Below are 22,607 nucleotides of genomic sequence, written 5' to 3' on the forward strand. Positions count from 1 at the left end.
CCCAGCAGTGGTGATGGCTGAGCATTTTGGCATGAGCCCAAGTGTTCTGAATCCATATGTACACGGGCTCTTTATCAATCATTTTATTGATAACCTACATAATACTGCAGATTTTAATTGAAATAGTAAAGCAGGGCAAAAGCTTGCTTCATCAGCATTATTTTCCCAAAGTGACAGTATTATGATCCTGACATTCATCACAAATTGATTTTCATCAGCTCGGTAAGAATGCCCTTATTTAACAGGCAGGCTCTGTTTTGTTAGAGAACACCTCAACTCTGACTCCAGGTTTCAGTCTCACTAAAGTTTTATTTAACACATTTCATGAAAAGCCCTATGAATCCAAACTCTAGATACATGGGACACATTTTAGCGTGATTCTGAAGCTAAATGCTAGCCTCCAGAATTTCTGGACTACTCTACCAGTCCATCCTGTAAGACTTTCATTCAGTCTCTTAGCTTTAAATTCCACATGCTTGCGAATGATCTCCCAAATAAGCATTGCCATCCTATTTCCCTTTCATGAGCCCCAGACTTGTGTAACCTGCTGACTACTTGATATTTCTACTTGTACGTTGAATAGGCACTTCAAATTCTGTAGATGTTAGGGCTAAATTTGTATATCCACCCCAAACTTGTTCTCTAGCTTCCCCATCTCCCTAGCCAGCACTGCTAATTTTGCAGATACTCAAAAGTCTTAGGTGACATCTTCCATTCTGACTTTTCCTTATCCCCACATTCAGTCCACTTCAAATTCTATAGACTCGATGTCTAAAAGTTACCTGGAATCCATCAACTTGGACTTCTCTCCATCTCTACTGGCCACATCCTACTCCAAACCATCATTACCTTCCACCTGGACCACTGTAGCTGCATAGAAACTATTTCCCTGTTTCTACTCTCAGCCTGTATTAATTGGCCTCTGCTACATAACAAAAAAACTTTATAGTCTCAATGGTATAGAATAATAAGTATTTATTTCTTGTTCACATATCTGCAAGACATTTGGGAACTCTGCTGCATGTATATAGACCTTCTGAGGCTTTTCTATTCCACTCATCTCATTCTGGGGTCCAGGATTGCCTGTCTTCTACACTGCTTGTCCACTGGACTTAGATCAGTGACTAGTGAGTAATGTGAGCTTAATGAATAGTTGAATTAAAGACCAAATGGGCAAACAGTTCTTCGTTTGCTGTCTGTGCTGCCACAGTAGTTTATGACATATGCCCAGCTCCTTCCACTGTATAAGTTAGAAAGCCCTAAGGAGGGAATCATATGTCTCAACCACTTGGAATGACTCTGTTCATGCAAGTTGCCAACCACATTTCAAAGTTGGATTTTACCAAAAAAGATTATGGGTCCTGGCCATCACCCCTACATTGTTATAAATTAAGACATTCTATATGCCTTTTTGCTGGGCATTTGCTCCAGTATTCTTTCTTACCACACCAAGACTTGATTGGGGATTATGTTCTTTTCCTTAAGACTGATTGAAATCCGAGGATATGTACAGCCCAGGCTCTTACAAACAAAGGCTGATAGCTGATCGGGTAATGGATAGTCACCCTCAGCTCTCTATATTGTCATTTCAGATATCTGCCTTGATTCTATTCATTTATTCAATGGAGTCTATTTGTTTATTCAAAGAAGTTTTTTTGAATGCCTATGATGTGTCAGATGGTAATAAGATGCTTGAGCATACAGGGTTAGATAATGTGGACACAGGCACTGTTCTTAGTAAATAGTTTGGTGAGAAAAACAGACAGAGATACAAACCATTCAGTGATTAAAGGAAGAGTGCAAGGTGTTTGAGAAGACCTTATCCTCTAGGGCTTCCAAGGGTGAAGTGGAGCTACCTAGATCAAGGGTTTATCTGAAGGTAATGGGAAGAAAGAAAACATTCCAGGCAAGGGAATGTAGTCAGAACATTTAAAGTAAGAACATTGATGGGCTGAAAGTAAAATCATTGCATCATGACTAGTTGAGAATGACTGCTTCAGGGTAAAACAGGGAGAATCATTGCCACGTCCATCCAACTTGTCAGGAATGTTGAAAGAAGATAGTAATGTTAAGACAGTGTTGAGAGCCTTTGAAGAAAGACCCTGAGAACCCCTCACACTCTTATTAAGCTCATTATTCATTTTGGAACTCAAGCAAAACATTGTTCTAAGCCCTTGGGCAAAACTAGTTTACCTCAGATCTCTCTCTCCCTTGAAAAATGCCCTCAAGGTCAGTATTCAGCTTCCCTGTAGCAGGTTTGTTTGGCAGTCTGTCTTGCCAAGCTACAGGTAATTAGGAAAAGAATGTTCTCTCTCTCCCCTAATTATGCCGTCTTCTCTACTTCTCTACCTTGTGCAGTCTTTGGAAATTCTCTTCCTTTGCCCTCTCTCCAATTAGTGGCAATGGTTGCACTCCAGGTTCCTCCTCTTGCAGGGTGCACTCTGCATCCCCCACAGATGTCCACAATTCAGTAATCAAAGGATGGCTCCCTGGGTCAATTGTAACAGCTCACCCAATTAGCTCAGATCTGAAGATCTGAGATCTCAGGTAAAATAAGGTTAACTTAGCAAATGAATTTCAATAGCAAACTCAGTATAGAACTCAGTCTCAGTTTTTCAAATTCTTTTGTATCTTGTGGTCCATGCCCCCATCAAATTCATAATACTGATCATTGTGGGAAGAGCTAGGCTGATGGCAGCATCCTGGTGAAGACCACAGCTGACCCATAAGTGTTTCTGTCCTGAGAACCACAAAAATCATAGTATGGTATTTAAATAAGCTTGAAAAACAGGATTGGGGGCAGTTTGTCCATTTTCGACACTTAAAATTTCCAAGTTTTAGCTTCATTATTATAATGAAAAGTGACAACTGGGAGCACGGATTAAAGTTTTAGAGGCCAACAACATTTGGAAGTAGTGAACTTTGAGTTATGTCCATAAATATTTGAGAGATTATTTACTCTCAAATACATAGATTCTCCTCGTGCTTTTCTTTAACTGTCCCTCCTGTGATTACGTCAAGTATAAATGCTAGGTTTGACCAGTGGTTGACTGACATCGGAAAGCATGGCCCTAGGGCTTAGCATCATCATTTTATCTTCCTCAAATTGCAGAACACTACTTGGTTTTTCTCTTTCACTGATTCTTTCCACCGTATCATCACTGTGATTATTTTAGCCTTTTTGCATCTCCTGAGAATTTTCTTCATGTGGATTCTGGTTTCATAAAAACATTCTGTTTTATATATTGGATGAAACTTGGAGAAGAGCTTCTTCATAAAAATTTTAGCCTTTTAAAGAATTGAGTTTTAAGACAGTAAGTGCATGCCAGTGAGCTATTCAAACTCAGTTGAATGAAATATTTTCTGAATCTAGTTACACAGTGCTAAAACTTACATGGTATGTATTTATAATCTTGAATTTTACTGGAAATGCAGGCAGTTGGGTGACCAAAAAGGATGTCAGCGGGCCAAGCTCAAGGCCAGGACTATAGCTGTGATAGAGGGTGGGCTTTCCAGAGCCATGAGTCACGTCAAGTGTGTTCAAGTGTGAGTTCATGTGAGAGCTGAGTGTAAGTTGATTTCAAACACTGGGGCAGCAGGCTCAGCCCTTCTGATTCTCTGGACATAATGGAAGAAATTTCTGCATGTGGGTAGACTAATAGACTCTAAAAAATCAGAAGGTGCATGAGTACCTCAGTAAGGCAAGTGAGACCTGGGGAGGCAGTGCACCATGCTTGCCTACATAGTGATTTTCTAAAAAGCTGGAAGAGAAGCCAAGTTTTCTGGGTTCCTATTCTACTGCTCTACTTACACCACTTCTAAGTTGATTCGTAGAAGTTTTCATTAAACAGAGCTTAACTCCTGTGATGGTTTTAAAATATGTCTATAAATTCTTCAGTAGCATCTCCCTCCAAAAGATAGATTCATCTCCCTTGGAGTGTGAGCTGGACTCAGTGAGTCATTTCTAATGAATAGGGTATGGCAGAAGTGACAGAATGCAACAAGGTTGTAAAAGGCATCACAGCTTCTACCTCATTCTCTCGGATCATTTGCTCTGTGGGAAGCCAGCTGGTGTGTTGTGAGAACACTCTGGCAGCCCCATGGAGAGGTCACATGGTGAGGAACTGAAGCCTCCTGCCAACAGCTGTGTCTGTGTGTGTGTGTGTGTGCGCACGCACGCACACACGCACACGCAAAGAAGCGCAAGGAAGCCGCTACTTCATGCCGAGTCATGCCTTCCTAAGACTGTGGTACTAGCCGGCATTTTGACGGTGTCCTCATGGGAGACCCTGTGCCAGGACCACCTCACATAGTTACTCCCAAATTCCTGACCTACAGAAACGATGAGATAATACATGGTTATTGTGTTTGCCTGCTAAGATGTGAAGTCATTTTAGGCAAGAATAAATAATTACGACAACAGTGCATCAAGATGCAACCTCTGTAAGCTTAGTCCTCCAAGGATATCTGATGATCTTGTAGAAAAAAATTTTCGTCAGCCTTCATCCAATACACAACATCAAAAGTCTTTTCTCAGAGTCTTAGCCCAGGGATAAATTCTCAACACAAATTAAGATTTCATCTGAGACGGAAAATGTGTTTCATGAAGTTGTTTGAACAAGCTGTAAAACTGCTTTCGGTGACAAGTATTTTCTCTGAGAGGCACTGGCTCCCCCTCCCTGACTGTTCCCAGTTCCATTGCTTCATCACTGCTTTGGGAAATGAGCCCTGTCTTAGTTGTCCACATTCTTCCAAAGAGATATACCAGCAGAATACAATTCTCCAACCTTCAGCTTCCCAGAGATAGACTTAGGAACAACCAAGATATCTTTACCAAGTAAATTATCTGGATAAATAATGTCATAAATGCCCTGATGTCCATTCACACAGACTTGGTTGTTTTGAGGTACATGTTTAGACTCTGAGAAGGCATTTGGGGGGCTGACATGTTGTTTCCTCAGATGTTAACTGAGGCACATCAGCTCAAATTACCATTTTGCCTCTTCTCAGGGAAGGAAGAAGATATGTTTTAGCAGCCTCTCGTGGAGTTAACAAAGATGTCAAGTTCTCTGTCCTCTGAGTCACCCATGACTGAATCAGTAATCTGGGGAAGACTCGGTAGTGCATGTCTCACTTTCTGAACATCTAAACTTGTGAAATAATCACAGCACAAAACCCTGAATTTAAAAGTAAGATTCTGTTCTGTGTTGGTTAACATTAATAATTCAAAAAGCAGGTCTAGACTTAATTTATCAAATCTCACCTTTCTCTCTATCAGTATTACCTGCTAATTTAACAAATGAGTGACGACGAGCTCAAGCCAGTACTGTTCTCCCAACCTCGTCGATTAGAAATAAAGTCTGGGGTTGTCCATTCCAATAAAAAGGAAATAATGCCCCTTTTCACTTAGGTGAAAGTGTGGAGGAAAATGCTAGTGTCGTGGTCAAGCTGCTCATCAGACGCCCGGAGTGCTTCGGCCCAGCCCTGCGAGGTGAAGGAGGAAATGGTCTATTGGCAGCCATGCAGGGCGCCATTAAGATTTCGGAGAACCCAGCCCTCGACCTCCCCTCTCAGGGATACAAGAGAGAAGTGTAAGTGAATGGAATTGCCTTGTGGCACTGGTATAGCTGGTGAGATCCCAAAGAGGGTCAGTACCTGGGTTATTCAGGAAGTGTCATGTCAGTAACTTCCCCCCTGGTGGGGAGAGCACAGGTTCTTTAGCTGTAGTTAAAACATTTTAAATCACTTTGTCAAGCGTATTGCTATTTTGACTGTCCCAGTAATTCTAGTGATCAGGATCACCTTCACCCCTTTGCACTTCTCCTATTCAACTCCTACACCAACAGGCAGATCAAGGTATCTGCAAGCTCTTTCAGCCACCACCACACCTCCCTATGGCAGCACTACAGAAGGAAGCTCCAGGAGCTAAAGGCTGGACTGACCAAGGTTAGGGCCACAGTCTCACTTCAGCCCATTCCCTTCAGAATTTAAACCTCAGTGCCTCCTCTCTTACCTTGCTTTTAAAAAGAGGTAATACCCTCTACTTTCTCTTCTGAAAGTGTTTTGCTTTAATTCCTTAGGTTAAAAAGAGGGCTGCAGGATGTGAAAAACCACAGCATCAATAATCCCAGTATCTAAAGTTTCAGGATGTAGTTGGTGATTATGCCCAGCTCCCTTGGCTTTATCATAGCCTCTGGATTAGACCCCAGAATCTAGAGAATGGGTATGACCCAATGAGGACAACTCTAGCCAGATGGGGTTTTTGTTTTGTTTTGGTTTTGGTTATTCATTCTGGTGGGTGATCTGGTAGAACTAGAAGGAACCCAAAACATAATCTTCCTCATGGTACACGAGAAAAAAACAAGGCTAAGGTCATATAGCTTGTTAGCAACAGAGCAAGGGCATGGACTTACCTCCTGACTTCTTGTCTCATATGCTTTCCATGTACATTTGAGAAGGGAAACAGAATGAGTGATTGGTAGGAGCTTTGGGGATTACTGTGCCAGTCCCTGGGTACGTATGGACTGCAAGCAGCTCATGGCAGTATTTAGGCCTTACGGTTCAGAGGACCCTAGGAATACCACAGACAAATATTTGGGTCCTTTGAGCTTACTGATTAAAACCACCTTGTTGGGAGAGGAGGTGTTCCGGGGAGAGGCTGTGTGGTGCTCAGGAGGAGCAGAGTGTTTCCATGTCAAGCCGCTCCTGTCTAATAACATAGCCACACCTGCCAGGCTTCCTCACATCTCTGCCATGTTGGTTCTCTACCCGCAGCATGGAGGACGGTGAAGATGAAGAGATCGTACACATGGGCAACGCCATTATGTCTTTTTATTCAGCTCTTATAGATCTCCTGGGCCGCTGTGCGCCTGAAATGCACGTGAGTTCTCAGAGGGCAACTTTGAGGGGCTTGAGTGAAGAGCACTGGAGGTTCCCTGAATGTAATTTCTTCTTCAGTCTCTGGCATTTGCTAATGCGCCTTTCTCTCAGTTCCTTCCAGCTAACATCAAAAGTTGTTTCCGTCTCTTGTAGCTGATTCCGCAACCTAAAAAAGTGTCTCCTGAGCAAGTCCCTGTGTGTGTGATTTCTCTGTGGTGCTAGTTGGACACATCCCCCACATATTCTATCTCAGAAGCTCCTAAAAATTATGTTTCCATATCCTTCAATACAGTCAGAATGTGACCAACTTGATTCTTGACTCCGGCCATTAGGACACTCCGCATGGAAAATCCTCTTTTCTCAACGCCTGTGGTGAGACACCAGAAAGGCAGTCTCTCTCCATGGTTCATGTATTATTTTCCAGAGATAAGCTTTGCAGGCATGTGGGAAAAGATGGTTCTGTTTTTAAGGCATGCTTCTCAGGCCTCCAGTTTTAACCTAAAAATTTGCATTCTTCCTCTTCCCTTTTCACCTCTGTTTGGGGCAGAAAGAGAGGGACCTTATTTCACGAAAGCCCTCAAGTCATAAGGGAGGAAATAATTGCTTTTTCTATCAAAATGGAAAATGTTTAAAAATTTTTTAATTACAAAAATCTATTTGGTAATTCTTTCAAAGTACTGTTTGATTTGCTCATTTGAGTCTCTGGCGTCTGCCTGCCTCTCGGGCCTGCTCATTGCATTTGGATTATTCCAAGGTGTCTCCCCGAAAAGTGCTTGTGTTACAGATTGGGTTGATAGAAATAGTGATATCTGATATTGATGAGATTGTGTATTTGGTCACTGACAAGCAGTAGATAGGTTGTATTTTTAAGAATATTAACCAAAGATAGGATGCATTCAAGTAGTGGCTTTCAAACTTTTTGATGAAAAAATTTTAGCTATAGTAAGAAATAATACCTTTCATTACCACCTAGTATACATATATTCCAGGAGCAAAATTTACCCTTACTGCAGACACTGTGCTCTAATATTTGCCATTCTGTACTAATCTACTTCATGCTTGTGAATGCAAGTCACAGCCCACCAATGTGATTTTACAACCACTAATTGGTTATAACTGTAGGTTAGGACACTGCACGAAAGCATTCACTCTTATCTTTCTTCCAGTATGTCATGGGTTTGCCTAAAACACAATCTAGCCCATTTGCAAATCCATGTACATGAGTTTAGGGAGACTTTTATAATATGGTAGCATCTGGGTTAAAAGTACTGTGGATAGAAGAAAGTTTAAATCTTGATAGGGGAGCCTGATGAGAATTCTTAACTGAAGGTTCTGGTTCCTACTATGTGATAAACCAACATTATCCACGAGGGCTGTCTTCATTTTCATAAAGGCATTTCTATGCCTTTGAACAAATAAAGGAAGCTTGAAAGGGACAAGGGAAATACTGGGGTGTTCTGCAGTCTGGGAGCAGGATGGGACAGGTGTCAGCTCCCCTGATCACCTGTTATTACTTCCGAAAGCAACTGGCTTATTCTCAGGAACACCCCCACCTCAGGGGACTGCTAAGCCCATCAGAGAGCCCCATCTGGGAAGGACGTCCTTCCTTCCTTACTGCCCCTCTGCTTCAACACTTTATACACATACCCCTTCTCAGCACACATCCCTTGGGCCCCTATTCTGTAAGTGGTAGTGGGACTGTAGGGCCATCATCACTGGCAGCCTCCCCTTTACCCACAGGAATGGGAGGTGGCAGTAGGCTAAGTGCAGAGGCATTGTTCTTGTGAGGCCTCCAAGAGCCTTGTCCCAGCACCCCTTCCAGCTGACGGGGCACACTGCAGCTTGAGCTCATAACCCACTGCCCCCATGCGCCCCATGTTCTCCATGTTCAGCGGGGCAGGGTTCACCTGTACATGCTCTTTGGCCCCTTCGTGGTTGAAGGCATCAGGTTCTCCATCTCTGGGTAACTCCACTGAGATGCTCACATCCTGTATGATATCCAGTCCCCTCTTGCCCAGCTGCAGGCCATGCATTAATCACACACACTTTTAGGAAACGAAATTCATCGGTCATTTCTCTGTTTCTCTGAATTCTGAAGTTGAGAATTGTGGCCACAGGGTCAACACTTCCATTGTGGCCACAGATGGCTCCCGGGATTGCAGTGGCACTGAGCGGCCCCAGCAGCCCCCCACCACTTTACTGCAGAGACTTGATCCCATAACTGCCTGACCATTGTCATCACAGCACAGGAGTCAGATGACCAACTTGGTCAGAGTTACTCCCTCATAGCATATTGTGGGAAGTCCAGAGAAAGCTCCGTTTTGCCCCCTGACCATAAGCATCTGTGGCAGGGAAGTACAGAAGTGCATCCAGCCTTAAGAACAATGCTGCTGCCAGAGGTTTGGATGTGGGGTGGGGAAGGGATGTGGGAACCCCCTTAATTTCATTCTCCAATCCTGCATTGCAGCTTATCCAGACAGGAAAGGGAGAAGCCATCCGGATCAGGTCAATCCTGCGCTCCCTGGTCCCCACTGAGGACCTGGTCGGCATCATCAGCATCCCCTTGAAGCTGCCGTCCCTAAACAAAGGTAAGAGAAGCAGCTGAAGGCTGAGTCCTGCTGTCTCCCAGGGGGCCACTCACTCAGGGGCAGGACTGTCTACCGTATCCATGGTTTGTCTGTCCTTCCAGGCTCCTATTTGTGGGGCAGGCAGCACTGGGGAAGGTCTTGCTCTTTTTCTGGAAGTGAGGAGTTCTCTCCTTCTGGCTCCAACGGGCTGCTCTCTCCTCTGCTTCCCTGTGTCCGAGGCTTCTGCACCCTACATCTGGTGGACAGGGCCATTGTAGACCTCACGGTCATCTAAATGCACTAACCCTCTGGAAGGAGGCTGATGGAATGGGACAAATGAAAGCCCTCACCTCAGTCCTCCTCCTCCTTTGCCTCAGTGTCCCCAGATTGTGCAGCCAGGTAAGGCAGCAGATAGATAGGACCTAACTTAGGCTCCCTTCTGCCACGGTCCCATGGACCTCCTGGCCATGGGTAGAAAGAGTTTTTCCTCAGTGCTACTTGGATGCAATCATCAGTGTCAGCTTTCCCAAACTTACACTTTCTGAAAAGCATTCTGTTTCTCCAGTTCCCTCCATCTGCTCTCCAAGCAATTTCTTCCTGGCAGTTGGAGGAATTAAAAAGATAACATGACTCTCATGGTTATGGTGTTTCCCAAACTGGTGTTCCAAGGAACATTTTTTATAAAAAAAATACTAATTTGTGTATGTGTTAAGAAGTTTGGAGTCAAATAAGTTTGGGGAATGCTTTGGAGTGTATCCCATTTTTTCCAGCTTTATTGAGATACAATTAATACATGTAAGTTTAAGGTGTACAATGCAATGATTTTATGCATATATTTATGTATGTGTGTATATATATTTTGCAAATGTTTACCACAATAAATTTAATTAACACATCCTTGACCTTGCATAACTGTCTTTTCTGTTGTTGTTATATTGAGAACATTTAATCTCCTTCACAGAAACTTTCAAGGATATGATACGGTACTGTTTACTATGGTCACTATGTTGTACATTAGATCCCTGAATTACTCATCTTTTAATCAAAAGTTTGTGCCCTTTGACCAGCATCTGCCCATTTCTTCCACCTCCCCTCACCCTTGGTAACCATCAGTCTACTCTATGTTTCTATATAATTTCCGTGTTTTGAGATCATACATGTAATTGAGACCATACAGTATTGGTCTTTCTCTGACTAACTTCACTTAGCATAATGTTCGCAAGGTCCATCCATATTATTGCAAATGGCAAGATTTCCTTCTCTGTTATGGCTGAATAATATTCCTCTGTGTGTGTGTGTGTGTGTGTTCATTCACAATTTTTCATCCATCCACCCATCAACGGACACTCAGACTGTTGCCGTGTCCGCTACTGTGAATAGTATTGCATTGAGCATATGGTTGCGGGTATCTCTTAGAGATGGTGATTTCGTTTCCTTTGAGTATATACTCAGAAGTGGAATTGCTGGATCATGTGGCAGTTCTGTTTTTTTATTTTGTTGAGGAATCTTCGTACTGTTTTCCATAGCACCTGTGCCAATTTATGTTCCTACCAATAGAGCACATGGGTTCCCTTTTCTCCACATCCTTGCCAGCATCTGCTCTTCCTTGTCTTTTTGATAATAGCCATTCTGACAGGTGTAAGGTGGTATCTCACTGTAGTTTTGACTTGTATTTCTTGAGGCTGAGTGATGTGAGCATCTCTTCCTGTGTCTGTTGGCCATCTGGATGTCTTCTTTGGGAAAATGTCTATTTATGTCTTCTGCATATTTTTAATTGGATTATTTGGCATCTTTTGCTTTTGAGTTGTATGAGTTCCTCATATATTTTGGACATTAACTCCTTGTCATATATATGGTTAGCAAATATTTTCTCCCATTCTGTAGGTTTGGGGATAACCTATTGGGCTGATGAGCTTGGATGTCAAAGATCTCCTCAGTTTGGGGAACTTCTCAACTATACTTAAATAAGCTTTCTACTTTCCCCTCTCTTCTCGTGGGACTCCAGTGATGTGGATTGTTTCTCTTAATGCTGTCCCATAAATCGCATAGGCTTTCTTCATTCCTTTTCATTCTTTTTTTTTCTTTTTGTTCCTCTTACTGGATAATGGCAAATGATCTTTCCTTGAGCTCCCTGATTCTTCTGCTTGGTCCAGTGTGCTGCTGAAGTGCTTTGAACAATAAATTCTTCATTCAGTCATTGTATTCTTCAGTTGCAAAATTTGTATCTGTTTTTTTATGTGTTCTGCTTCATTTTCTTCTTGTATTTTCCTGATTTCATTTAATTGTTTTTCTATGTTGTAGCTCTCTGAGCATCTTGAGAATAATTATTTTGAATTCTTTGTCAAGTAGTTCATGTATCTCCATTTCTTTGGGGTCAGTGACTAGAAGGTTACTGTCTTCTCTTTGTGGTGTCCTGTTTCCTTTCTTCTATGTGATACCTACAGCCTCACATAGCCACTTGCACACTGGAAGAAGCAGTCACCTCTTCCAGACTTAAAGGACCGACTTTGGTAAGGAAAGACCTTCATCCTCGGGTGGCAAGGGTGGGTGGTGGGTGGCGCATACTAGAGCATGCTGTGAGCCCAGATACAGTGGGACAGGGCACCAAGTACAGGGCTGGGTATTGGCTTTGGGTATGGGGGCAGACGTCTGATGTTTTAGCAACTTAGGCTACTGGGGTCCACCACATTGACAATTATGTGGTCCTTGGCAAGCACTGTGGGAATCCTCAGTAGCTGCAAGGGCTGCTGGGGTCCTCAGAAGTAAGTCCACATCTCACAACTAGGAACAAGGTCAGGCAGTGGTGGTAGCTGGAGCTGGTGGTGTGTACCCACTCCACCGCAGGGACCAGCCGCCAGTACCTGTGTAGTGGCGTTGGCCAAGTGCAGGCACACGTGGAGTGACAGGAGCCAGGGCCAGCAGCAAGGATCAGGGCAAACTCTATGGGTTCACTAGCACCTGTGTACACCCTGGCTATTGGCATGCATACCTGTGGCCGCAGGGTCTTACACGAGTGCACCACAGTGGATGCCAATGACAAGACCCAGGCCAGAGGGAGGGAAGTTCATAGTCGCAGGTGCTAGTGATGAAATGAGCACAGCAGTGCGGCCCCTGACCTGAGGCAAGGCCAGGGCTAGGCCCACAAGCAGTTGTGGAACCCTGCATGTCAGCGAACATGCCCACGGCTGCCGGATCCCACCCTGAGTGTGTGCATGGCAGCAGAAGCCAGTGAGGAAGTCTTCCCAAGGGCTCATAGTGCCAGGTAGCAGCCACAAGGGTCTCGCTGACATCTTGAACTCACACAGCTGCAAAGCCCAAGACTCCTTGCCAGTGCAGATCCTGGGTTCTGGCAGTGAGGGAGATGGGAGTGGGAAGAGACCCAGGGGGCTGGACATCTGCAAACACAAAACCTGAGAATCTGCCAGGGTTTCATGGTGGCTATGCTGGCTGTTGATTTCTTCCATGGCGAGAGCTGCTGGGGTCCTCTGCAGAGCAGATCACTGAAAGCCACAGTGGCTCCCCTGCATAGCTGGAATGGATAGACATTGCCCCTCTTTCTTGTCCTGAGACATCTCCACTTCACTGGGCTCCAGGCGGGGTAAACCTGAAGGGTGTCCTTTATGTGGTGCCCTGAAAGGCTAGAGGAGGTGATTGTTCACCCCATTCTCCTTTCCCAGTGAAGAGAACTCTTCACAGGAGTTCCTGCTTGGTCGGCACTGAATGGGGATGAGGCCAGCGAAAGGCATCCTTACATTTTTTTGCAGTTTTCTTGGGGGTTTTGTTCCAATGTGTTGTTCAAGTTTCTCATGTAGACTCCTGGCCTCTCCCAGGGCTGTTTTTGTTCCTGGATAGCTGTCTAATTATCGATCTTTGTGGGAGACAAAGGCTGAGATCTCCTACTCCTCAATCTTGGTGATGTCATTCTCAAAAATAACACGTTTATCATGATGAACATTGAGACTATAGAACCTTTGAAAAAAATCGTATGATAAAGCAAATGTTGAACTTAGTATTTCCCAAACTTCTGAGCATAAAACATTTTACAGAAAGAGTGTTTCTCAGGAGCATCTGGGTGGCTGAGTCAGTTGAGTGTCCCAACTCTTGATTCGTATCTCAAGTCTTAATTTTAGACTTGTGAGTCCGAGCCCCGCATTGGGACCTACTGAAAATAAATGGATGAACAAACAAATGAATGAAAAAAAAATAAATTAAACCAAAGTAATGTTCCCTAGAACACAAGGTGGGTGTGAGATGAATTCAGCTGTTGCTGTTCAGATCTGGCTCCCCCTGGTGTCCAGGAGAGAAGAGGCAAGCAGCTTCCTTTCAGGAGGATCCCTTCCTTTCTTGCTTCCTTCTTTTTTTTTTTTTTTTGCATTTTTTTTCCCAATTTATTTATTTTCAGAAAAACAGTATTCATTATTTTTTCACCACACCCAGTGCTCCATGCAAGCTGTGCCCTCTATGATACCCACCACCTGGTACCCCAACCTCCCACCCCCCCGCCATGAGAGACTATGGACTCTGAAAAACAGTCTTGCTTCCTTCTTAGGCCAGAGCCCTCCCCTGCCTGATCCTGGGCTGAATGGGGCTCTGGGCTGGAGAGCACTGAACCTTTATGGCTCTCAGGGTGACTTCTGAAGTATAGTATGTAAATATGCTCTTTCTTAGCTTGATCGCTTAGGGGCTCTTTTCCCTCATTTTTGATGTTAACATAACATTAGGAGGTAGACTGTTTTTCTTTTGTGTCCTCTTTCAAACTCCTGTCTTTATTCTCCAAGTCAAGCAGTTTTTGTTTTCTTCATGGTATTCCTCACTTCATCTTTGAACTTTTTTTATCAAAATAAGATTAGAATTACTGGATGAGCTGTTCTCAGTTTCACCTATATCAGGTAATAGTTTCCAAATACGAAGAGGGTAGTTCCTCAGTTTTGCACTATTTATGATGTGATGGCTACAGACAAGACACACTCTTAAATTTCATCTACCTTACTTTCTCCCTTCCTTTCTTGTGTCTTCAGTCAACAAAGCAAAAACCCAAGCTCTGTTTCCCAGCATTTGCCCATTTCTGTGGCGTAAGTCCTCTCACCGTGGTCCATTGTACGCTATCAGTATGTGTCCCTGAGCCATGGAGTTGGAAAGAGAATGCACATGGCACACTATTGTATTATATTTCCAACATGCAAATAAAACAGATGGAAATGACCTCAAGAGTATAGTTTATAGTAAGACCTTTAGGAGGTGAAAAGTTTTGATTATTTGTCACCTTCCTAAATATAATTGACTTAATTGGAAATTTTAGTTTTTAATAGTGAGTATGTCTGCAAGCTGGCTCAAAAAAATTCCAGAAATGTAAACAGCCAGCTTTCCCAAGGAAGTATCTGCCGGTTCCAGCACAATATCGTATTCCTATTGCTTGTTAGGATAACAAGGCATAGACAGACACGCTCTGTGTTGCCTTTGAGACTGTGGAGATAGAAGAGGGGATGTGACATTCTCTGTGTCTTTCAGATGGGTCCATCAGCGAGCCAGATATGGCAGCTAACTTCTGCCCTGACCACAAGGCACCCATGGTCCTTTTCTTGGATCGTGTTTATGGCATCAAGGATCAAACATTTCTGCTCCACTTGCTAGAGGTTGGATTTTTACCCGACTTAAGAGCCTCTGCCTCTCTAGATACAGTAAGTGGCTAAAATGAGAAAACGGTATTTTTCCCATTATTGCACATTGGTGACACTGGATTTCAAAATGAATGTTTTCTGTCTACTCATTGATTACATGTTAGCAGGCTGTTTTAAAGGGTGAGAAAAGAGAGGAACGAAGAAATGGAAGATCTTAATTTGTTGTGCCAGAGACTTAAATGTAGGTAAACTTGACCTCAAATGTTCAATCCAGGTTCCTCTGTTACAAGTTTCTCAGCCTTGGCACTATCGGTTGTGGGGGCACATCCTGGGCATTGTAAGATAGTTAGCACCATCCCTGGCCTCTGCCCACTAGGTATCAGTAGCACCACCTATAAAACCAATTCTAGATCTCATCAAATGTCCCCTGAGGACAGTATCTTCCTCAGTTGAGAACCAGGGCTTATTGCTTATGAAAAAGGCTGATTGGCAAAATTAGAGGCTGGAAATACTTCTCCTACTCTCCTTCCTCAAGTGTTATGCACTGATCACCTGGAAAGATAGTCTCCCAGTCAAGCAGTTTTGGAGTGTTGGGCACGACAAGGTCAAGACCAGAGGTTAAGGGCAAACTCAAGTTTGAAAATCAAGGGTGAAAAATCCAGCATCCACAGACATCAAGACAGGAGGCCCCAAGTGTTATAAACGAAAGATGCATGATGCCCCAAGTCAGGAACAGGGCACCAGGAGGGCTGGCTCAGTCATCATGAGTCTAAAAACATATTGCCAGTGTAAGGTTGCTTTTATTTTATTTTATTTTTTAAAGATTTTATTTATTTGACAGACAGAGATCACAAGCAGACAGAGAGGCAGGCACAGAGAAAGGGGGAGGCAGGCTCCCCACCGAGCAGAGAGTCAGATGCGGGGCTCAATCCCAGGACCCTGGGATCATGACCTGAGCCAAAGGCAGAGGCTTTAACCCACTGAGCCACCCAGGCACCCCATAAGGTTGCTTTTAGAGAGCCAGAAGAAGCAGGTCTTCTTAATCAGTAGTAAAGTCTCTCAAAAGCTCCCCCTAGCGTCTAACGGAGATAGCAGTCAGCTCTGTGGTGGGTGATCAGCTAGAAGGTACCTTAACTGGGATGGATTCCACCTGAATGGGTTACTCACAAATGTATGGGGTCACCCAGCAGTGAGAAAGCTATACAAGCCCCAATCTGAATGGGAGCACCATTCCTATCTGTGGCACGGGGATAAGAAACGACATATCCATGAAAGTGTCAGGGGCATATGGTCCTTTTGGATAATTAAAACAATGCTTCCACAGCTATTTTTGTTTTGAGTTTTTCTATAAATTCCTTGATTTAAAAAACAGTAATTGTTTTAACTTGTGAGACATTCTCAAGGTTCCTGATCTGATCATTCAGTTTTTTTAATAGAGCAAATAAATGGCAAATGCTGTGCTACCATTTGGTGTTCCAATCACAAGCTTGTCTAAGCACCATCTGCAGCTCAAGAAGTTAAACATGCAGTTCCTTGGTACATGCATTCTCTTTGGAAAACTTTTAAGCCGCTGGAATCAAAGCTCTGTCCTCCCCATTGTGACAACTCTGTCAAAATGATAAATGTGAAAGATGTGTTATTTCTTTCAGTCTGATTACTGAATCTTCCCAAAGACAGACTTTTGATTATTAATAGGAATACCCAGAAATGTGTACAGCTCAAAACAGTTTATCACTTTATGGGTTATATAAAATGTGTTATAGATCTAATGGCTGTGCTCATCATAGGACATGATAGGAAAAGATTTCATCTTTGTGGATCTCAAGGTTTCTTTTGAAGTTCTTCAGTTTTCCAAGATGGTGGCTGAGAATGCTTTGTCTAAGTGTCACTAAGTGAGCATTCCTTGTATCTAGCCTGTCTAAATGAATGAGAAAGGTAGAGGGGGTCCCAAGTTTCTATTCCGTGTACCCTTTTCCCAGGTAAAGTTAGGTTCCCTTTAGTGACCTCTACCTCATGCCATTCATCACCTTGTGAATGGCTCACAAAGCTTATAATTTAAGTGATGGGGGTCAGATCTCCACTTTCTGTCACTAAAACTGTCACAAAACCAGTGGTTTGATGGCTTGCTTGGACAGTAACCACTTACTAATCTCAAAATCACAAGAGGACAACTATTGAGTCTCCATAGGTGAGAAAAGAGAGCTCAAACAGAGTAATAATACAGTAGCTTGCAGCTGGCCTTTGCAAATGTGGTAGGTTAGACTGGTTATCAGTTGATGTTAATAGGTTTTAAGATCCATCTTCAAGGGAAACAGATGGTTGTGGAATGAGTTAGGGCCAGCCAGCCTTTGCATTCCTTCTGTTTGTTTTTATTTTTAACCTGACTTTGTATTTTCTCATTGAGAATGCCAAAGAGAAGTGGGTCTGCTGACAAGGTAGGAAGTTGTTCACCCTGTGGCTTTGAGACGCTATTGTGAGTAAGCCGTCCCACCTGCTAGATGGGAGCTCCGAACTCCGGGTAAGCTTTGCTCAGTCTTTCCCAGGAGATTAACCAGTGTCCCAATCCCCTTTCCCAGGTCTCCCTGAGCACCACAGAGGCTGCGCTTGCCCTAAATAGATACTTATGTTCTGCCGTGCTCCCACTCCTCACAAGATGCGCCCCACTCTTTGCCGGAACGGAGCACTACACATCTCTCATCGATTCTACGCTGCAGACCATATACCGGCTTTCCAAGGGACGTTCCCTCACCAAAGCTCAGAGGGACACCATAGAAGAATGTTTGCTCGCCATTTGCAAGTAAGTATACCCCCACCCAAGTTTTTCACCTGCCTGGATGCTTCCCTGTCCGCTGCATTTAATTTTGTAATTGAAAAACTGGCGAATCCAGTCTGAGGAAGCTTCCAGGCCTTAGCCATACTCCCACCACTTTCTCAGTGGTCTCCTCGAAGGATATGCTCTGTCCCTCCCCACCCCGTTGCCACCGGCTTTCTGATCCCCTCTCCCTTGAGTTCATCTCTCACTGTGGAGAAATGGGGGATGCAGCTCAGGCTCTTGCCCTGAGGCTCCATGGACCAGAAAATGAGACTGTCTTTTAGGCAAGTATTCAGTGTTCAGATGAAGAGCTCTTGTTTTGGTTCTTAAGATAGAGCCAGAAGCAAGTTTTTCCTCCACAGCTTCTTCCTTACCCATCTGTGAATGGAATTTAGGCAGTCTTGAGCTGAACATACTTCTAAATTATATGTGTGTGTACAGGCACTTTTCTGGGCAGAGAACTTGGAGGTGCTACTGGGTTTTTAAAAGGTTTGGCAGTCTACAACTAAAAGCTAAATCAATGTTGCTTATCTCACCTTTCTCTTAGAGTTTACTTGCATCAACTACCAAGGCCGTGAGCTCTTTGATAATTTGAGAAATTGTTCTCTAATTAGCTACTGCGTTTGCCTGTTTAAGTTTTTTCTGTAGACAGAGCCTTAACCTAAAGACTGATTCCACTAGTGAGGATTTCAGGATAAGTAGCTCAGAAGGCCTCAATTCCCTTCTGATCACACCAGTAGGTGGCCTCAGATTCCACCTACGTACTGGTCAGGTCCAGCTTCATCCTTTGCAAAGTTGAAGGGAAAGCTGGCCCTTAGAGATGGCTATAAAATCCACTGCTCCTTCTTTCTTTTATATTCTTTGTACATAATGATTACATTTTGAGTGTGCACAGGCCCTACAACCTCTCATCACCCAGTGATGAGACTTTACCTTAGGTATCTCAATTTATTAACCACACGTTTCCTCTTTCTATGTTTTAACTATACAGTTTACCCTTGAATAACACAGGTTTGAATGGTGTGGGTCCACTGGTATGTGGATTTTTTTTTTCAATAAATACAGTACTCTAACTGTATTTTCTCTTCCTTATTATTTTTGTTAATATTTTTCTCTAGCTTCCTTTATTATAAGAACACTGTGTATGATACATGTAATAGAAAATGGGTGTTATATGGAGTATTATGCCTCCATCAGAAAGGATGAATACCCAACTTTTGTAGCAACATGGACGGGACTGGAAGAGATTATGCTGAGTGAAATAAGTCAAGCAGAGAGAGTCAATTATCATATGGTTTCACTTATTTGTGGAACATAACAAATAGCATGGAGGACATGAAGAGACAGAGAGGAGAAGGGAGTTGGGGGAAATTGGAAGGGGAGGTGAACCATGAGAGACTATGGACTCTGAAAAACAATCTGAGGGGTTTGAAGGGGCAGGGGGTGGAGGGTCGGGGTACCAGGTGGTGGGTATTATAGAGGGCACGGATTGCCTGGAGCACTGGGTGTGGTGCAAAAATAATGAATACTGTTATGCTGAAAATAAATAAAAAATAAAATAAAAAAATTTTAAAAAGAAAAGAAAAGAAAATGGGTGTTAATTGTTTACATTATTGGTGAGGCTTCCAGTCACCAGTGGACTATTTTTTTTTCCAATTTATTTATTTTCAGAAAATCATTATTCATTATTTTTTCACCACACCCAGTGCTCCATGCAAGCCGTGCCCTCTATAATACCCACCACCTGGTACCCCAACCTCCCACCCCCCCCCCGCCTCTTCAAACCCCTCAGATTGTTTTTCAGAGTCCATAGTCTCTCATGGTTCACCTCCTCTTCCAATTTACCCAAATTCCCTTCTCCTCTCTAATGCCCCTTATCCTCCAGGCTATTTGTTATGCTCCACAAATAAGTGAAACCATATGATAATTGACTCTCTCTGCTTGACTTATTTCACTCAGCATAATCTCTTCCAGTCCCGTCCATGTTGCTACAAAAGTTTCACCAGTGGACTATGAGTAAAGTTTTGGAGAGAGTCAAAAGTTATACATGGATTTTTTTTTAAAGATTTATTTATTTGAGAGGGAGAGTTGTGGGGGGGAGCACTAAGGTATAGAGAGAATCTCAAGCAGACTCCCACTGAGCACAGAGTCCGACAGGGAGCTCAATCTCATGACCCTGAGATCATGACCTGATCCAAAATTGAGTTGGACACTTAACCAATGGTGCCACCCAGGCACCCTGAAAAGTTATACATGGATTTTTGGCTGAGTGGGGGAGGGGTCAGTACTCCTAACTGCCATGTTGTTCAAGGGTCAACTGTACTCACTTTTTTTTTTTAATAATTTTTTTTATTTTTTATAAATATATATTTTTATCCCCAGGGATACAGGTCTGTGAATCGCCAGGTTTACACACTTCACAGCACTCACCAAAGCACATACCCTCCCCAATGTCCATAACCCCACCGCCTTCTTTATTTTTAAGATTTTATTTATTTATTCGACAGAGATCACAAGTAGGCAGAGAGGCAGGCAGAGAGGTGGGGGGAAGCAGGCTCCCTGCTGAGTAGAGAGCCCGGTGTAAGGCTCGATCCCAGGACACTGAGATCATGACCTGAGCTGAAGGCAGTGGCTTTAACCCACTGAGCCACCCAGGTGCCCCCTGTACTCCCTTTTTAAAGTGTGTTATCACTGCTGTGATTTACCCAAGATCTTACTTTAGGAGCTAAGTATTCAGTGGCTTAGCTCTGATGTATGGTTATGGATGAGTGTTTCTTTTTTCATTCTTCCTTCCTTCCTTTATTATCATTTTTTTAACTTGATCTCTCTGTTTTTATTTCACACTGCAGTCACTTGAGGCCTTCCATGTTACAGCAGCTCCTGCGACGTCTGGTTTTTGATGTGCCACAGCTCAACGAGTACTGCAAAATGCCCCTTAAGGTGAACCTCCTCACTTTAACAGAAACACCATCCATGGCATGGAGACTTGCCTTGCAAAATGTGAAGTCTTCACAACTGGGGGAGCAAAAGACACATTAAATGGATGTGACTTTCTTAAGCTGAGGGCTAGCAAGATACAACCCACCCTATCAAACCCCTTCTTGTCTGGGTTGCAGAGAGTAAATCATTAACGCTCCAATTTTCTTTAATTGCTTTCCACTGACTAAATGTTAGTCAGTTAGTTAACAGAAATTAATGGGGGGGGACTTGGATTTTTGCACTTTGTACCTTAATTAGGTTTTCAAAATATCTTCAATGTCAGAGCTTTGAAGACTTGGTGATTATTCATTCAAGTATAGATCCTAAGAACTTATAGAACTAATCCATACTGTCTAGTGCCTTCTTTATTCCTCTATAACAGTCCCTCTTTTTTGTTTTTTACTCTTATCCCTGTTTTCCTTTACTAATGGAAAGTACAGTCACAGAGCTATCTGTCGTCTCCTTGATGATTTTCTCATAAATTACAAGAGTTTTATCACCAGCACAGGGAGCATCTGGGTCTGAGTGGGAGTGCACCACAATCAGCTGCCCACCCAAGAGAACCATGTTTTTTAGATTTTACCTAAGAGGCACCTGCTGTATTTGCATGTTCATTGTGTCAGCCGTGGCCAGCCACATCTGAAAATTCTGCCACCTGGTGACTTAACAGAACTTTTCCTTCTTCTCAGAAATAGTCTAAGCAAGGATTTCAAGATGCACTTTACTGGGATAAACAGAATGCCCAGAATCCTTTAGTTCCATACTCTGTCTCCGTGCCCAGCAGAAAACAGCTTGTATATTGTCAGAGATTCCACTGCCCTCCAAGGGCTTGTTCTCTCGAATCTTAATCCCAATAAGTGTTTTAGCTGAAAACCATGGTTTTCACAGTTCAACTTGGCATTGCTTCCTCAGCAGGCCTGTACAGTCAGCTGGATTCTGGCTCCTGAGGAAGCGGCATCAATAGCATTCAGTGAGCTCACCTTTATGTCTTAGACCAACAGGACTTTTCTTAGAAGATGTGGATCCCACCTGCTGGGATGGGACCATTGGCGCTGTACTTCTGCCCTCTGCTGGCCACATGTGGAACTCTGGTAACAGGGTCGAGCCGTCAGAAGCCTCAAGAGAAAAGCAAGGAAAGCCATGGGCAGAACTCAATGTAGAGAAAATATTGAGACCCACCACATGCTCCCATCATTCCCATAGCAGCATCACTGATAATCTTCTAGATTTATAAACAAATGTCTCAGAAGGCGTTCTTCCCACCTTCAAGTGCCTGGAAGGTTTTTTCTCGTTGGAAGTAGAAACAGTTTCTCTCCATTTTCCAACTGGGAGGGGCGTATTAGGAGGCACAAGAATTACAGGCGGATTCAGCTCAGGCTAGAGCTCATCAGGCAGGAAAGCGGCCCATTCCCAGTAGTGTCCAGGGGCCTCTCTGTAGCTCACGCAGCTGGTTCAGCAGTTGGTTTCACTCTCATGTTGGCTGTTTGCTATTCTGTTCTTCCCTGCATGGTGCGGACGCCTGTGGAACTTCTCTGCCCCACTCACTGGTACAATCCTGTTCAACCTCCCAGCTTCTGACAAATCACTATGAACAGTGCTGGAAGTATTACTGTCTGCCTTCAGGATGGGGGAGCTACGGGCTAGCTGTGGAAGAAGAATTGCACCTGACGGAGAAGCTCTTCTGGGGGATTTTCGACTCCCTTTCCCATAAGGTAATGGCAGTACTTCCCAAACAAAGAGGGGGGGCCTTGA

The 22,607-nt window shown here is 43.5% G+C and overlaps 1 protein-coding gene across 1 annotated transcript in view; it reads left to right on the top strand.

Moving 5' to 3' along the window:
* RYR3 (ryanodine receptor 3) overlaps positions 1 to 22,607 on the top strand; it is a 515,475-nt gene that overhangs the window by 389,139 nt on the left and 103,729 nt on the right. The window contains 7 exon segments of the mRNA XM_044230143.1: positions 5,411 to 5,591; positions 6,775 to 6,880; positions 9,347 to 9,467; positions 14,955 to 15,124; positions 17,641 to 17,861; positions 20,726 to 20,816; positions 22,427 to 22,567. Of these exon segments, the coding sequence (XP_044086078.1) occupies positions 5,411 to 5,591; positions 6,775 to 6,880; positions 9,347 to 9,467; positions 14,955 to 15,124; positions 17,641 to 17,861; positions 20,726 to 20,816; positions 22,427 to 22,567 (1,031 nt within the window).

Source organism: Neovison vison, chromosome 13, assembly GCF_020171115.1.
Source record: "Neovison vison isolate M4711 chromosome 13, ASM_NN_V1, whole genome shotgun sequence".
Classification (NCBI taxonomy): Eukaryota; Metazoa; Chordata; class Mammalia; order Carnivora; family Mustelidae; genus Neogale; species Neogale vison.